The sequence below is a fragment of the Haemaphysalis longicornis genome, unplaced genomic scaffold, assembly GCF_048455015.1.
Source record: "Haemaphysalis longicornis isolate Haplotype H1 unplaced genomic scaffold, Haemaphysalis longicornis Haplotype H1 scaffold_10, whole genome shotgun sequence".
In the NCBI taxonomy this organism is placed as follows: domain Eukaryota; kingdom Metazoa; phylum Arthropoda; class Arachnida; order Ixodida; family Ixodidae; genus Haemaphysalis; species Haemaphysalis longicornis.
In genome coordinates this window covers 81,063,756-81,081,164 of record NW_027526204.1, presented here as the reverse complement: position 1 = coordinate 81,081,164, position 17,409 = coordinate 81,063,756, and the positions used below count along the sequence as shown (strand labels likewise).

General features: G+C 47.1%; 1 protein-coding gene across 2 annotated transcripts; it reads left to right on the top strand.

Moving 5' to 3' along the window:
- The first annotated feature begins 522 nt into the window (after positions 1-522).
- On the top strand, positions 523-17,207 carry LOC144158847 (BTB/POZ domain-containing protein 6-like). Of its 2 annotated transcripts, XM_077690014.1 has the most exons (9): positions 523-710; positions 6,155-6,172; positions 11,028-11,045; positions 11,278-11,295; positions 11,528-11,545; positions 11,778-11,795; positions 12,962-13,185; positions 14,126-14,425; positions 16,039-17,207. In XM_077690014.1, the coding sequence occupies exons 1-9, from the start codon at positions 708-710 to the stop codon at positions 16,319-16,321; spliced, it is 900 nt and encodes a 299-aa protein (XP_077546140.1). In that variant the 5' UTR covers positions 523-707; the 3' UTR covers positions 16,322-17,207. The 2 variants fall into 2 exon arrangements, with proteins under 2 accessions (XP_077546140.1, XP_077546141.1); XM_077690015.1 differs by lacking the exon at positions 11,028-11,045 and having other exon boundaries at positions 524-710.
- Positions 17,208-17,409: the final 202 nt, after the last annotated feature.

The following is a 17,409-nucleotide window of genomic DNA, read 5'->3' as shown; positions in this document are numbered from 1 at the left end:
GGGCGTTCGTTTTGTCGAAACCGAAACTGACACGGATAAACGACGCCGTAAATGATTGCTTACGCTGCCATGGACCGTCTAATGGGCCGTTCTATGATTACTGGGCTCCTAGGCATCCATAGCAGCGGGAAATAAAGTAACCCGAAAATTTCGTGTCAGCAGTCCCTACCCAGACCTCCGACAGCACGATGTCTAAGCCGGATGCATCGCATCGGGAGCCGTGTGCGCATCCGAGAACTTGCGGAGTCCACAAGGTGAAGCGCCGTGAACAATTCCTCCATGCCGTAAACATCTCCCACCACGATATCCGAAACGGAGTCCAAGGTCAATGTTCGTGCCATACGTGCCATACGTGCCACCGCCGGAAGGCTAGCGCCGCCTCTTGGCTGTTCTGGAAACGTGAACGCTGGCGATAAAGCACTCTCCCTTTCACCACACCGCTTTTTCGTCGCTCAGTGGGCTCGATAAACCCTCCCCCTCTTTCTCTCTCTAGTAGCCGCCATATCTCTGTTCCGTCAACGTTTTCCGCTACGCATTTTCGCCTAGAGTTGCGGTACGGTCCAGTTGCGCCTCGGAAGTTTCGTTATTGGAGGCCTGCCGCGCGATCTCAGGGCGCTACTTCGAGGGACGCCACCGCAGCTTACACCTGCGTGTGCAGACGGCAGTGTTATTTCGCCTGGGAAGTCGTCGCCGGTAACGAAGAGAAAATGGTACGTGCACACAATGTTCGTCTACCATCTTGTCAACAATCGCGGCGCTGCCGGCTTACGTCGAATCAAAGTGCTTTGCTGTGGGATATGTGCGTCAGACCCGAGCCGTTTCGCGTGTAAGCAAAATAACATTTCAGAAAACATATGACTTCGTTTTAAGATAGTTGAAAACGTTTAAAGACGAGGAAGGTCTAGCCACTGGCAACATTCCGTCGCGTTACGTCAAGCGACCGCCTCGCTAATATCACGCACCGGGCGAGGGAGTATGCAGAAATGTGGATCACAATGGCGCATAAGCACTCGCGGGGCCCGGGGTTGCACGACAGTAATGGAGGGCATTTTATTTTCGCCCCCGCGGCGTGTCTCTTTCCTAATCGGCGCAAGCGGATTCTTCGAAGGCTCGGAATTGGCTGACACGTGTGTCTGTCGCCAGGCGGGTGTGTCCATGTAAACTGTCAGCTTATTCACATCTATGACACGATCCCTTGGATCGTTGCAGTAGCTCGACGTGCGCGGTTTTGCGCCAGATCATGTTCCGTACTTTGTTGAGGGAATGTTCGACCAGGTGAGGTTGGCAAGCGCCAGATGTTCCGTATACTTTGTTGAGGGAATGTTCGACCAGGTGAGGTTGGCAAGATCTTTGCCTACCGGGGACGAAGTTCACAAAGTGTGTCGACGCTGCGTTATCCATGCCGCTGTCGTCGACGGTTGCGTACGTGTAGCTCGTTGAGTGTGGTTAGGCGTGCGGAAACGTAGGCGCGTTTTTTGCCCGGTGGCGAGTTGCGGTCTGAGGAGGTCGCAGATTTAGGCGCGTTTACGGTGTGCGTTTCATGCTGTGAGGGTGTCGGTGACATTTTCGTTCAGCATATTAGAGAGTTGCAGTAGTCCGTCTGTTCCGTCGTGTACGTAGTTGCCGTGTTGACCGGGACCCGTCTGGGCACTTGTGCATTCGTCGCGGTAGGGAGGTTAGTTCCGCGGGCCGGCCTTCGCCATGTCGGCGCTTCTTCACAGTGGGGTGCGCCTCCTCGCCCTTCCGCGCGCGCAGGCGCAGTCGGGTCCCGGTCAACAGCGGAACAGACGCACTGCTAAAGATCCGCTCGTGCACCTTCACGGCGTTGTCTTAGGGCTGCGTGGTCGAACAGCCAAAATTGTGATCGCTTCGTGCCTAGGTGGTAGTGTTCGTGCTCGCTTTCGGAAGCCATTGTGGCGGGAAAAAAAACCCTCCATTGGCATCATATTGACGGCTTCATTGGTTGGGTAGGGTTTGCTCGTTGTCGGTGTGACCGCCAGTTAGAAAACGCTTCGGTCGCGTTTCTCTAGTGGAGCTTGTTCGATACGCCGTTCGTGTGCTGTGCGTTTGCTTGTTTGCTGCTATGTAACATCTTGAAAAATTGAAATACGAACAACGTCGTATCGCGCGGCTTTCAGTACATGCCGCGCATCCTGGCGGTGGGCCGCGCATGCGCAGTGCGAACAAGTTACGAGAGTTTGTGTGTCCAACTTTGACATGGAAACACCGTCGTTCGGCGAGAGCGTTTTGGTTTGCCTTCCCACAGCGTTCGGCGCCCGCTCACGCAAGCGAAAACGGCGCACACAGCTATATATTCCTTTATTTTTTATTTCGTTCTGAGCGCCCAGCGCACGATGCTCTTTCCATACCAAGGTTTGTCACGAACTCTCGCCACTTGTTCGCACTGCGCATTTCGGAAGCATTCAGCTACATTTCTTTGAAAATTTTTTTATTGTTCCGGAGATCTAAACTTCGGAGCACGCCTACGTACATAGGGCCGAGATGGAGTTTCATGCACCCCTCCGTCTAACGACGACGATGGTTGAACGCGAGGCTTTCTCGTGACTGAGTTTTCCAAACCGCTTTGACTATGTCGGAATTGATCAATCGGAGAGACGCGGGCTTCATAACGCAAGGAACCCAGGCACGGCCGCTCGATGGAAACTAGGTCCTAGTTTACATCGAGCGGCCGTGGACCCAGGTTAGATTTTGGCCACCGCAAGCCTTCTTTTCTACTTCACCACGATAATTCATCATCATCGTCAGAGAAAATTGGCTTTCCTGCAGGGCGCTTTCGCGTTACAGACGCATCAGTGGGAACACTGAATCTTCGCCTAAAGGAGTACTGACACGAAATTTCAAAGCTGAGATAACAATGTAAGATGCTTCCTTTTAATCAGCAAGTTTCAACAATAGCCTTCAGTATAACATATTTTAAATCCGTTTTAGTCTCTGCCCGCACGAGAAAGCCCAGAGCTGCCGACGACGGGCTCCCGTGACGAAGCCTTCTTCTTCTTGGGTGGTTCGGGTGAAAGGGAAAAGGAAGGGCACTGGGGATATTATTGAGCCCAACTGGGTGCTCACCTGCATACAACCCAGTGCGGTGGGGAGGGGGAGGAGGGGGATATAAGGATTAGAGAGGAGAAAGCGGGTGATAAAGAGGAAGCCGACGCGCTAGCTGTGGTTGGCGCGCGCTGCTCCGGCGTGTGTATGTATACACGTCATGGTTTTGGGACTGATGTCATGCTGCCCGGGCGCGTGGAGACGGTGAAGACCTCGACCTCTATGGGCGGGCGCGTCCTGAGCGGCAGCGGTGCGGCAAGAATGGTGATGTCACGTGATACCTGCTGTGTCATGGCGGCCGTTCGGCGTTCGTTTTGCCGAAACTGACCCGAACAAACAACGCCGTAAATGAATGTGTCATTTTATGATTAGTGGGCTGGTAGGCACGCATAGCAGCGAAAAAAATGTAACACGAAAATTTCGTGTCAGTACTCCTTTAAGATGTAGATTGGAAATTGTTCGAAACGTGGGACCACGAATGCGTGTACGCTGATATTAAACCTCAGTAACAAAAAAAAAAGTCCTCAACTTAATCCTGCCAAATTTTGGTTCCACAAAAGTAAGTGTACATCCACCATGTATGAAAAATGTACATGGCTCTGTGCACAGAGCTATGTACATAGAGCTATGTCTGTACAGAGCTATGTCTGTAATTGGATTTTTATTTCTGTAGCTCTTTTCGCCTTTCTTCGGAAGGCAGACGTCTACTTGGCTGAAACCAATTTACTTCCGTAACGCAGCTAGTTGACTTGTCTTCTAAGCACGGGGGAAGCTCATCCATTTACTCAAATAATTCTCTATACTTCAAAAATGCAGGCATAAGTGAAGTGAACGACGACATTGCAATGCTGAAAATTTTGAGGTTCGTTAATATGGCAATGGAAAGTAACGTTATATGTCACCGCTGGCTCCACCGTAAGGGGGGAAGAAACTTGCCACCTTCAATATGACTGCCGTTTAGCAATTTCTGACACTTTCGTGTAGGGTTTTATGTTTATTTGAATATAGATTTCTACATGCTGACTTTATGGGTCTATTTTAGTTATTTAAGAATTGAGCTTTCACATGCAAGTCATTAAATATCATTGGCTCTGCATATGGTTACGACAGCCTCGTTAATTCGGGAAGGAATGCTGTAAATCGAGCCTTAATGCGCATCCCTTAATGCAAATTACGTCCAGTTTGATAGGAGACGGATGACGGTGTGGTTACCGCTGCCACCTTATTTCTACAACATTGGAGTAAACCTTTCTTGGTAATTCGGGTTAGTTTATCGGCGAACGAACCCTTCGCTCATGGTACTGGTGTTGACGATGGAGCAGAAGACGACGACGGCAGGATGCAATGGTAAAGAAAAATATTTACACTAATTTACAAAAGGTTATTTGCGGAATGAGTGAGAGAACCTTACTGTCTTAGCACTTGACTGAGTTACTCTCTACGTGCACAATCTTCGTGATTGTCAACCAGCTCGGCGTCTTCAAATTCATTCGTGACGACGAACGAAAACGAAAGGTATACTTCTGCAGCCAGTGCACAAGATTGCTTTTAGGCATACGACGCCATCCGCAACTGCCACCCAAAATACGCGCAAAAAAACGACTGCAGGAGCGTAATTTACTGCAAACGCCACGTCGAGACGCCCCGAGCCATTCCGAGGGCTTGATTCGTCGCCAGATGCCAGGGTTTATGTACAGGTGTGGGGCTTAGTGGGTTCGGATTAGACTGTCTCGGTGCTGCGTGAGCTTTGCCCAGCGACTGGCCCCACACCCGCGCATCGTATCGCCCCTTGACGTTGTCCCCAGTGCCCTGTCTGTCGTGAACACTGACATTGCAGAACCAGTGTAGCCAAGTTTTCCCCGTCATCAAATCTTCAAAATTTATTAATCTATTGATTGACTGATTGATTGATTGATGGATTGTGAGTCTAAACGCGCCAACACTACCCAGGCAGTGAGGCACGCAGAAGTAAAGGGCGCCGGGTTAAATTCGACAACCTGGGGATCCTTAACGCGCGCCGAAACCTTGACACGGGCGTTTTCGCTTTTCGCCTCCATCTGAAAAGCGGCCCCCGCAATCGGGGAACCTACCCGCGTCGTTGGGCTATCGACTGTCAAGTAGTTAAGAACTGTTTTACTTGCAGATGTAGGGAGGCCCACTGTTCTGTTTTAAAAACTACAGCCCAGTCTGGCGCACAGTGTTTTGCGCGCGAATTTACCTCTTCGTGCCCATTGTGGGCAGCGCTACATATCTGCTTGGTCTGTTTCGACCTTTCAAATAGACCACAAGCGGCCCCAAACGCGGCTCCACCGAAGAGCCTAGGCTCTGCTCCACCAATTTTACCCAAGCTTTTCCGCTCTCACATGGGCGAGGAAGGAGCCAAACACGCCGGGGAATGTTTTGCAGTTGTGGCCACAGGTGTCGTTTTACCCTTGCAAAGATAACGCACTGCAATTCTTTGGCTACAGAGGTATGTGGTGAGGCAACCTGGGAACAACGACGTTTTTTTTATCCTTCTGTGGGCGTGTCATCCCGAGGCGTCATTGACAGAAACCGTGTTCCCCGAAGGCCATAGCGGCAGTGACTGCAAAGAGGAGGCGGTGGGAAAGATATCCGCCTACGCGGGACCCCCCCCCCCCTTCCCACGCCGCTCAGCTCATATTTTCGCTATGTTGGTACTACAAAGGACAAAAGACGTCAACAGCCTTACAATTAGGATATGCTTTTGTGTTCTATTGCTAAAGGAATTTGGAAACACTTAGTGTGTTACAAAATGTTTACTCTTACATTTTCGATGAAATTGTGTTCAGAATTGTAGGAGAAACAACAAATTCATGCAGTAGCATGGAAAGTTGGGCGGGTTGGTATTGCCACGTGGTGAAGAAACAACGCGGTTTGAAGTGAACGCAAGGGCGAGTTCCAGACAGGGCGAGTGCTAACTAACAACTGGGATTTATTGAAAACGAGCAAACATTTTTACGCAAAATAATATTGAAACTACGCATGCGCTCTTATCACTATGTCACCAAACACTGAAATCTATCAACTTCTGTTTTTGATACTAATATAATTTTTTGCTTTTTCCTTGCAGACTACCTTTCACCCTCACGTAAGTACACGGTACTTGTTCACAGGAGCATTACAGTGGTTGGAACTGGGTGGCAAGGTGCTCCATTATGAAAAGCCGAGGCCCGGGAACTCTAGTGGCCTATATTTCATGGTCACCTTTAAATTGCTTGTCTGAGCAATTTCGGTTGAGCTCTACAGCAAGCAAACTGCTCCGGTCATTACTTGGCCCACATTTCTTGAAGGGACACTGCTCATTCCATATACCCCTGCACCATGGTGTTTAGGTTTGCAGGAATTAATTACCCTCTTGTGGTGCACGCGGATTGAGGCTGCTTTTGAACGATTGGACGTCGCAAGTTTGGGGGCCATTCTCTACGTGAGAAATTTTTTGTGGATTCGTAATTGGGGCGGAAGCCCATTTTATTGGCTCCAAAAAAAAGCAGCCGGCATGCTTGCGATACTCAGTTTGCCACAATTAAGATCCAAAAACACGCGGGCAATCTTATAGTCAATCATAATGGCATGGGAGCGGAAAGAAAAATACCCAAAATAGAGAATGGCAACGCAGCTCGTGACTACCATAAGAATAAGAACACCTTAAATAAATTTTTTCTTGTGCGGGTTGCAGCGTTTGGAAAATCCTTGGTGAGTTTATTTCAATTACTACATGGATATCTGACATAAATGTGACATAGGCCGACACCACCTTCCCTCACCCGTCGAAAGAGATTAGTTCTACTACAGCGCTCCCACACCGATGACCATATGAAGACAGCAAACACACGATGTATTCTCTGAACATGAACTCTAGAACATTTTAGGACTTGTAACACGTACCACATTCTGGCTAAAAGAAAAAGATTGCAGACTGTGGCACGAGCAAAAACCGACAATGCGCGACCACCCCACTTTGTTGTCTTTTCACGCAACCTTGCTGTTTCCCCTTCCCAGTACTCGTCATTTTGTTCGTACTGGTCCAAAGGTACCCCAGATAGCGCACCGGCGTGCGCGACCACACCACGTTCTCAAACACACAAGGTGCCGATTCCCACTCCCCACGAAAAAAACCGGTACATTTCGACCGGTTAACAGAACTATTCGTCACATGACAAAAATCCTTAGTTATCCTTATCGCTTTGCTAATACTTTCCTTGTCTTCACAGAAAACAGCTACGTCGTCAGCGTATGTAAGCAGTTTCACCTCACTCGAGTGAAAACGAAAGCCGCGCAACTCAGTGTCATGAATTATTTTTAAACAAAATGGTTCCAAAAACATACAAAATAACAGAGGGGACGCAGGGCATCCCTGCTGAGCCACCGCAGCGGGTGCAAAAAACGACTGCAGGAGCGTAATTTACTGAAAACGCCACGTCGAGACGCCCCGTGCAATCCCGAGGGCTTGATTCGTCGCGAGATGCCAGTGTTTATGTCTAGGTGTGTGGTTAAGTGGGTTCGGATTAGACTGTCCTCGGTGGTGCTTGACCTTCGTCAAGCAACTCGCCCCACATCCGCGCATCGTATTGCCCCTTAACATTGTCCCCAGTGCTCTATCTGTCATGAATACTGAAATTTTATAACCAGTGTAGCCAAGTTTTTTCCGGCATCAAATCTTCAAAACTGATTGATTGATTGATTGCAAGGTTTAACGCGTCGACACTACCCAGGCGGTGAGGGACGCAGGAGTAGAGGTCGCCGGATTAAATTCGACAACCTGGGTATCTTTAACGTGCGCCGAAAACTCCTTTTCACCTCCACCTGAAAAGCGGCCGCTGCGATCGGGAAACCTACCCGCGTTGTCGGGCTCGGTAAATCTTCAAAATTTTCCCAAAATGAAGTTACTTCCACTTGATCTCAATATGATCCACGACACCAACACTATCGACAGTCAAGTAGTTACGTCGTAGACAAGAAGTGTTTTACTTGCAGATGCAGGAAGACCCACTGTTCTGTTTTAAAAACTACAGCCCAGTCTGGCGCGCAGTGTATTGAGCGCGAATTTACCTCTTCGTGCCCATTGTGTGCAGCGCTGCATATTTGCTTGGCTTGTTTCGACCTTTCAAATAGACCGTAGGCGGTGCCAAACGCTGCTCCACCGAAGAGCATAGGCTCTGCTCCACCGCTTTACCATAGCTTTTCCGCTCTCACATGGGCGAGGAAGAAGCCAAACATGCCGGGGAATGTTTTGCTGTTGTGGCCACAAGTGTCGTTTACCCTTGCAAAGATAACGCACTGCAACTCTGGCTACAGTGGTATGCGGTAAGGCAACCTGGGAACAACTACGTTTGTTATCCCCATGTGAGTGTGTCATCACGAGTCGTCGTTTACGGAAACCGTGTTACCCGAAGACCATAACGGCAGTGACTGCGAAGAGCAGGTGGTGGGAAAAATTGACCGCCTGCCGGGACCCCCCCCCCCCCACCCTATACGACCGTGTGTACGAGATTTCGGCGCACGTTAAAGATCCCCAGGTGGTCAAAATTAATCCGGAGCCCTCCACTACGGCGCGCCTCATCGCCTGCGTTGCGTCGGCGCGTTAAACCCCCACAATCAATCAATCAATCAACCCACCCTATGCGCACTGCTCAGCTCACATTTTCGCTATGCCGGTACTACAAAGGGCAAAAGACGTCAACAGCCTTAAAATTAGGATATGATTTTGTGCTGTATTGCTAAAGGAATTCGGAAACATTTAGCGTGTTACGAAATGTTTACTGTTACATTTTCGGTGAAATTGTGTTCAGAATTGTAGGAGCAACAGCAAATTCATGCAGTAGCATGGAAGGTTGGGCGGGTTGGTATTGCCACATGGTGAAGAAACAGCGCGGTTTGACGTGAACGCAAGGGGGAGAACCATACAGGACGATTGCTAACAAACTGGGATTTATTGAAAACGAGCAAGCATTTTTACGCACAATAACATCGAAACTGCGCATGCGCTCTCATCAGTATCTCATCAAACACTGAAATCGATCAACTTCTGTTTTAAAGCAAAGCTTTCTACCTCTACCCCCCAAGGGTTCTTTCGCGACCGTTGGTGTCACCAGAAAACTCCAGCTAACAAATAAAAGAAATTACGGGCACCGCCGGGAATCGAACCTGGAACTAACAGACTAACAAAGCGAAAGCCCGTTATCTTACCAATTTAGCTACGAGCCCACACGAAAATGGGAAGACAAATGGTGTACTGACCTAGCACATCTACGGGTTTACCCCCTGCCTTCTCGCTGAATGCCACGTGAAAGCGTCACACGACCACTCACGCCCGTCTAGCGGCCCTGTGCGCACCTTGCTCATGTGCTAAGAGTTACAAAAATTAAACGAAGCTCACACCAATCCATGGAATCTCAATTTTCGTACGCCAATGCGCTAAAGCCCGTGGCCTCCAGCGTTCACGTAAAAAATCACAGCTCCTTGTCGTCCGCCCTCACGCCAAATCAAGGAATACATTAAAATAGTCCTTGATGACCAGGCCATCACTCCAAACCCCAGCATCAAGATCCTGGGCCTACATTTCCAGGCCAACACTAAGAGTGACGTCTCCTTGCACCGCCTCAAAAACAGCATTAATCTAATAATGGACATGATCAGGCGAGTTGCCACCAAGAAGCGAGGCCTAAAAGAATCCGGTACCTTTCGACTAATTGAAGCTTTTGTCCTCTCGAGAGTTACTTACGACAAACCCCTATCTTCTTCTCGACGAGGAAGACATAGAGGTGCTTCATATATTGATTAGAAAGGCGATCGAGCAGGGCATTGGTCTTCTCATGAGTGCGTCCACACTGAGGCTGCTTAGCACGGGCTCCACAACACGGTGGAAGAGCTGATAGAAGGCCATCTTTCTAACCAGAAGGTCCGACTCAGAACTGCCATGGGTAACCGCATGCTTCACCAGATTGGCTGGGCAGCGCAGAATGTCACTCCGCTTGACGTACTCTCAGACTATTGGCGACTAAAACTAAAGATGCTCCCTTTGCGTAGAAATATGAACCCCTCACATGACGAGGGTCAACGAAAACCACGGGCTCAAGCGCTAAACACCACCCTCGGTGCGGCTCATGCAGTTATCTACACAGACTCCTGAAAAGATCGAGGACAGCAACACGCCATCATCGTGGCTACCTCCAGAACCAACCTCCTTGCGTGTACCTCGCTTAGGACCCAACAAATGACGGCAGCAGAAGACGCAGCTATCACCTTGGCTCTCACTCAACCAGGGGTTCGGAGGGTAGTCACCGATTCCCAGCAAGCCTACTGGAATTACCAGTCGGGTTGGGTGTCCCGACCTGCACTGTGCTTGCTAAAAAACCACTCCCCAAACGGTTCCATTCAGCTCATCTGGACACCACCTCACGCTTCAATGGAGGGCAACAAATACGCCCACCCAACAAGCCTGCGCTTTTACCTCCCGTGCTCTGGAGCTGCACGAGGACAGCCACCCGCTTGTCACGTCCAGGGAGATAATCAAGCATTATCGCCTTCTGAGACAGACCGTACCTTCTCCTTACCCGTACCTTTCCGTCTCGTCGCCTCTGTCCACGGTGCAGAGACGGAGAAATCAGATCGTCTAACACCGGGTTGGAGCTTACTTTGATTTTATAAAAACAAGTTTCCACTCTTGTGCTATACCAATACAACTCAACCAAGCACCGTTCATGCATCATGCATTGATTTAAGCTTACCAAGAATACCTCTTTGAAGTAATGAATGGTGTGGTTACGTGCATTTCACTTCTCTCGGGTTTTCATATTTGTAGAGCGATGTGGGTGATTTTAAGTGACGTCGCTTGAGTAATTGTTATGGGTGCCTTTTACAGCTTTGCTTTCCAACCAAATTCACTGGGTGGATTGGCGCGATTTTTTTTGATACTAATATAATTTTTTGCTTTGTCTTTGCAGACTTTCAATCAGCCTCGCGTAAGTACACGGTACTTGTTCACAGGAGCATTATAGTGGTTGGAACTGGGTGGCAAGGTGCTGCTACATTATGAAAAGCTGAGGCCCGGGAACTTTATTCAAAACGAGCACACATTTTTACGCAAAATAATACCAAAAATGCGCTTGCGTACTCATAAGTATCTCGTCAAACACTGAAGTCGATCAACTTCTTTTTCTGATACTAATATAGTTTTTTGCTTTGTCCTTGCAGGCTTCCATTCAGCCTCACGTAAGTACACGGTACTTGTTCACAGGAGCATTATAGTGGTTGGAACTGGGTGGCAAGGTGCTGCTACATTATGAAAAGCCGAGGCCCGGGAACTTTATTCAAAACGAGCACACATTTTTACGCAAAATAATACCAAAAATGCGCATGCGTACTCATAAGTATCTCGTCAAACACTGAAGTCGATCAACTTCTTTTTGTGATACTAATATAGTTTTTTGCTTTGTCCTTGCAGGCTTCCATTCAGCCTCACGTAAGTACACGGTACTTGTTCACAGGAGCATTATAGTGGTTGGAACTGGGTGGCAAGGTGCTGCTACATTATGAAAAGCCGAGGCCCGGGAACTTTATTCAAAACGAGCACACATTTTTACGCAAAATAATACCAAAAATGCGCTTGCGTACTCATAAGTATCTCGTCAAACACTGAAGTCGATCAACTTCTTTTTGTGATACTAATATAATTTTTTGCTTTGTCCTTGCAGGCTTCTATTCAGCATCACGTAAGTACACGGTACTTGGGCACATGAGCATTACAGTGGTTGGAACTGGGTGGTAAGGGGCTCCATTATGCAAAGCCGAGGCCTGGGAACTTTAGTGGCCTATAGTTTATGGTCACCTTTAAATTGCTTGTATGAGCAATTTCGGTTGAGCTCTACAGCAAGCAAACTGCTTCGGTCATTACTTGGCCCTTTTTCTTGAAGGGACACTGCCTATTCCATATACCCCTGCACCATGGTGCTTAGGTTTTCAGAAATTAATTACCCTCTTGTGGTGCACGTTCTGAACGGTGGGACGTCGCAAGTTTTGGGGCCATTCTCTATGCGAGACATTTTTTGTGGATTCGTAATTTGAGCGGAAGCCCTTTTTATTGGCTCCGAAAAGGCAGCCGGCATGCTTGCCATGCTCAATTCACCACATTTAAGATAGAAAAACACGCGGGAAATCTTATAGGCAATCATAATGGCATCAGAGTGGAAAGAACAATGACCAAAATCGAGAATGGCAACGCAGCTCTGTGACCACAATAAGAGTAAGAACGTCTATAACTAATTTTTTTCTTGGGCGGGTTGCATGCAGCGTTTGGAAAATCCTTGGTGAGTTTGTTTCACTTACTGCATTTACATCTCGATAAAAAACTTTTAGAAATACTTTAAGTACAAAAGAACTGTTTGTTGCCACAGGTATCTTTTATGTTAATCGTACACTTAATGCTCGTTAATAGTGAGTTTGTTTCAATTACTGCATTTACATCTCGATAAAACAACTTTTAGAAATACTTTAAGTACAAAAGAACTGTTTGTTGCCACAGGTATCTTTTATGTTAATCGTACACTTAATGCTCGTTACATGCTCGTTAATGTGCCAGTTAATATACAGGCACATGCGCCACAGGTATCTTTTATGTTAATCGTACACTTAATGCTCGTTACATGCTCGTTAATGTGCCAGTTAATATACAGGCACGTGCTCGTTAATGTGCCACTCCAACTACTGGCGCTGACATTGGCACCAAATTTTTTCCTAATATATTCCAGTATGGATTTATATGGTTACCGGTGTTTGTTGTATGGCGTTTTCTGCCCTCAATCTTGTGGTGTCTTGCAAGCCCTGCATTTGGGATGCATTTGGCTTATTTGCCGTTGTTGCAAGGTGCCTTTTCCCTCAGTTTAGCGTAGAGAAATACCTGGACACTGGACTGCTGACAGACGTCGAGCTGAACGTTCGCTCGGACATGTTCCCCGAAGTTCCGGAGCGGAAATTTCGCTGTCACAAGCTGTTTGTTGCCATGCGGAATGAGGTATTCTACTCCATGTTCTATGGGGGCCTTGCTGAAAAAGGACCGGTGGACATCGTGGATGTCCACCCGGATGGCTTCAACGTCCTGTTGAGGTTAGAATTTGTTCTTAAAACGGTTTTTAGGGGGTGAGATTTAGCATACCTTTTACTGTAAAAACAGTACCACCGGTCACAATGTGGAAAGAGAAAAAGGAAAGGTTAAAAGCACAAAGCATATCTAAAGGCTTAGTTCGTGGAGTGCAGAGTGAATGGGCCAGTTCTTGGTACCTCCATTGTGACTGGCAGGCATGAGCACTCCATAGCAAGACTTAATAATTAAACAAATGGCTCATATTAGGGACGGTGATTCATTCGGGCAAAGTAAACAACAAAAATTAAGGAGGCAGGTCCTTAGATTTTGTACCATATGGCGCTGTAATGCAGCACCAATTTTTGCTGCTAGTTCGAGTACGGTATTCCACGCCTGCAAGAGGTATTGTGGAAGCAACGAGCAATCGATACTGGAAGGTTGGGGAGGAGATTTTGCGTGTTCGCTTTTCTACGACATTCCTCGCGTCTTGAGCTCTTCTCATGGTCTTGCAGACTGGTTCCACGAGATGCTAGGGGCCAGTTTAAACATCTTCAGCTGATGTGCTGTGGAAATTAACGGAAGACGAACCTCAAGCATTGGCAAACCAGTCATGGCATGAACACTGGATAGCCTAATTAAGCTGAATCTACTAATAGAGTGCTAATTTATGTTGGCAAGTTACTGTAACATTTAAGAATAACTATTACGTCCGGCAGTTCACCATGTCCGGGATGTTTGCGCTCATTGTTCGCAATAAACTTGGCAGTCGTTTGTGGAGGAGCATTTCTCTTGTGATGTTATTTTTTCTGTCTTGCAATGATTCTTTTTTCTTTCGTTTATTCAGAAATATTTGCCGAAAGATGTTCCTTTATTGCGTGGATGAAGGGCACGCTTACGTTATTTGCTGATGTGGCCCAAGTGCTGTAACGGGTAGTCCTGAGTCGGTTGCTCGGTACCTCGCAGGTATTTGTACTCGGGAAAGGCTACCTTCAAGAGAATCGAAGAGGCGCTACATGCTCGAGCAGCAGCCAGGAAGTACCTCGTGTCTGCCCTTGTAGAAGGCTGCACAGACTACATCAAGAATGGCTTGAACTATGCAAACATCTGCACTTACCTTAACTACTACGGCACAACCCAAGAGCCTGAAAAGGACACCGCTGCACTGAATGCAGTGTTAACCGGGGAAGCACTTAATGTCCTTAATTCAACAAATTTTCTTCTGGCACAGAAATGCACAGTAGACTTCATCCTAAGCAACATCAGGTGAGTTTGAGATCAGCGATGCCGAAATCACTTCTTTCCGTCGGGTGCCTAGGCCTTAGGTGGTTTACTTATTGTTCGGGAGTTCTGTTTCATAAAACGAAAAATGCTGGCTGAAGACAGGTATGAACATTCAAAAAGGATGAAGTTGAAGTCGCCAGTGAAATATTTCTCCCTTTGTTGAATAATGCACGCTTGTTGGTAATTTTTCAGTTATGTTCAGCAGTGCAGTGTAAGGCTCCAATCACTGATTATTTTAGATGCGACTGCATCTCATTCACTCGCCTTGTCCCTCCATACGGCGTTGTTGTCCGTCTACATCCCTCCCCATTCTCCTCTCCGCGCGAGCTGCGCTCTCCGCCGCTCACCCCATCTCCGATAGCGAACACTCTCTGGCGAGGGGCATTGAATTGGATTCGATTGGATTGGCTTGGATTGAATTAAAGTGGATTGTGTTGCGTCATAGCCGCGCCACGTTGCGTCATAGCCGCGGCAGGGGGTTCACGGCACGTTTCACGCGATGGGAGAATCAACCTAACGGAAACAACAACGGAAACCCCTATGCGTCGCATCTACACAGGGGTTCTCGCGAGGGGAGGTGGGAGAAATTTTTGGGATTCCGTGACCGTGTAGTGTTTCTTTTTTAATATTTGCGATGTGTTGTGCCTTTATATAAAAAAACGAGGGGAAAAGACGAGTGCGTAAGATGATTACTTGGCAAGATTTGTTGAAACATGGAAAAGGAATTCTGGGGAAGGCTTCTAAGATAGTAGGTATTTTTCAGTGCCTCAGGAATTTAATGTTCCTGTGCAGCTGAAGAAATGCCAATCAACTTCTATATGCACAAGGACGGCGGTGTTAAAGAACGTAAATATTGCAAACCTAAACTTTTTGTTGTATATACACAAGTAGTTGGCCGACTGGTTGACCTTATAAGGGACACACTAGACTTGCATAGACGGACAGAACTCGCATGATTTAGGGACCGTACCTCTAATATACTTTACAATGTTACCAGACAGTGAATTTAGGAATCCAGAGAATATACCAAAGCTCTCTTCGTAGCCTTTATAGGATCTATAAAAATATTATCTTTAGCCGAAATTGCCACAGTAATGAAAACATTGCAAGAGACATGGTCAGTTGTAGAAAATTAAAGGGCTTTGGAAAGACGGGCATGAAGACGTTACTTTTTTCTTTACAAGAAGTGTAAGAAAATTCGTATTCCATCCAGCGTCAAACAAACGCCAGTTCCAAGATTACTTACAGGGCGTCCGTGGGTGGTATTTATGAAACTTGTGTGTGCGAAGATTGTGGTTTACGCAAGTAAGCTGAAGTAAAGAAAGCTGGGTGAGTTGGTAAGGCTTCATGGTGAAACGAAAGCCCGGAGGAACAACAACAACAAAGGAACAATTGCAGCGGTCTGTCCCGTTGTAATCGTTCCTCCTGGTTGTCGTTTCTTCGCGCTTTCATTTCACCATAAGCAAATGAGGAATACTTAAGGAACTCGATGTTTGTGAATAACACTGCAAAAGTCCAGTACGCCCAACCGAAAAGCGCGAAATTCATATTTTGGTTGCATGATGTGCCTCCCCACATTGCTGTTCTTATCCCAGGAACGTTAAGGAGATCTCGGTGGCCGAAGCCCTGATGGGCTGGGCGCAAGAGCAGTGCGTCCGTAGCCTCAACTCGGAAAAGCCACAGGAGCTGAAGGTCCTGATGCGGTCCTTCTTTCCAAAGCTGCGCTTTCTGGCCATGACTGCCGAGGAATTCATCAACGGCCCTGTCTCTTGGGGAATCATGGATGCTGAGGAGTGCCTCTGCCTCCTCCGGAACATCGCTAGGAATGGCTCGCAGAAGCTGCCTCCTGGCTTCTGTGACACTGCCACCCAGCGCTAAGGACTATCGGCCGCCTCTTGTACTCACTTGTTCCCTCCATTCTCTCAGCCAGCAAATTTGAATCTATTGGCGAACTCAGCCAAACTCAAACTAATAAAAATTTTCAAGCATTAAAATTTAAGCCTTTGGACTGCTTAATGGCTAAGCCGCAATTTCGCCCATAGCAGCAATATGCCAACCTGATCGAATGTCAACAATTGTCGGAAACCTGGGACGAAAATGTTTCACAACTTATAATAAGATGCATATAGCCTGTGCCGATTTGCTACTTGCGCCTGCTTCCAATTATCCGCTTCACTCGGGCAGTGGCATGATTATAAAAAACAATAAGACCTTGTTGTCGTTCCAATATTCGTTTTCCACTTTTCACTGTTAAAAACGGCTAATGATGTGGTGTGAATTGTCTGAAGATTTGTATACTTGTTTCACCCAGAAAAGATTAAAACATGTAGCTTCATATAGTCTGTCATTTTGGGCCAGCTTTAGTACATCGCGACAGCACAAACTATTTGCTAGAAGCAAGCAAAGAATTCTTTTGCTGTTGATTTTTTCAGACTCCTTATATTGAGAGCGCAAGCTTGTTATTTATTTCTGAGCTTGCGGCAAAGAGCTCAATTGCTCCTCGTGACAGGGTTTTATAACCGGGAAGCCACTGGGCTGCAGTGTCTTCTACCAAAATTTTTCTTTTTTGAAGTTTCTGTAGCAAGTGTTTTTGTAGTTTTGTAACAAGAATCCCAAGAGCTTGTGGAAAAAAAAGAGCTGTGTTAGAGTTTTTTCTCCATGTCTTTGGAAGGCGAAAACAGCACGCTAAGCCGTTAAGCGTAAACCTATCTGGTGCTTTTGATTACATTGCAAGTGCAACAACTCTAACTGTTTTATTATTTTTTTTTTTGCAAAATAAAGCTTGTTCCTTCAACATTGTGTCTTTCTGTGAGCCAGGATGCATCAGGAATGGTTGTTTCCACGGCACATTTTCCAGGCTGAATTAATTTCGGTAGCCCGGTGGCTCGCATTAACGCTGTAGAGACGTGTTAAAACAGGTACTGAAATTAAAAATTAGGTGGATCGTTTTATTATGCGGCCACGAA

Bases quoted from the DNA above. Each gene is read 5' to 3' on its own strand.
- LOC144158847 (XM_077690014.1), top strand. The intron at 13,186-14,125 runs GTTAGAATTTGT...GGTACCTCGCAG, and splicing joins GGCTTCAACGTCCTGTTGAG to GTATTTGTACTCGGGAAAGG. The intron at 14,426-16,038 runs GTGAGTTTGAGA...TTCTTATCCCAG, and splicing joins TTCATCCTAAGCAACATCAG to GAACGTTAAGGAGATCTCGG.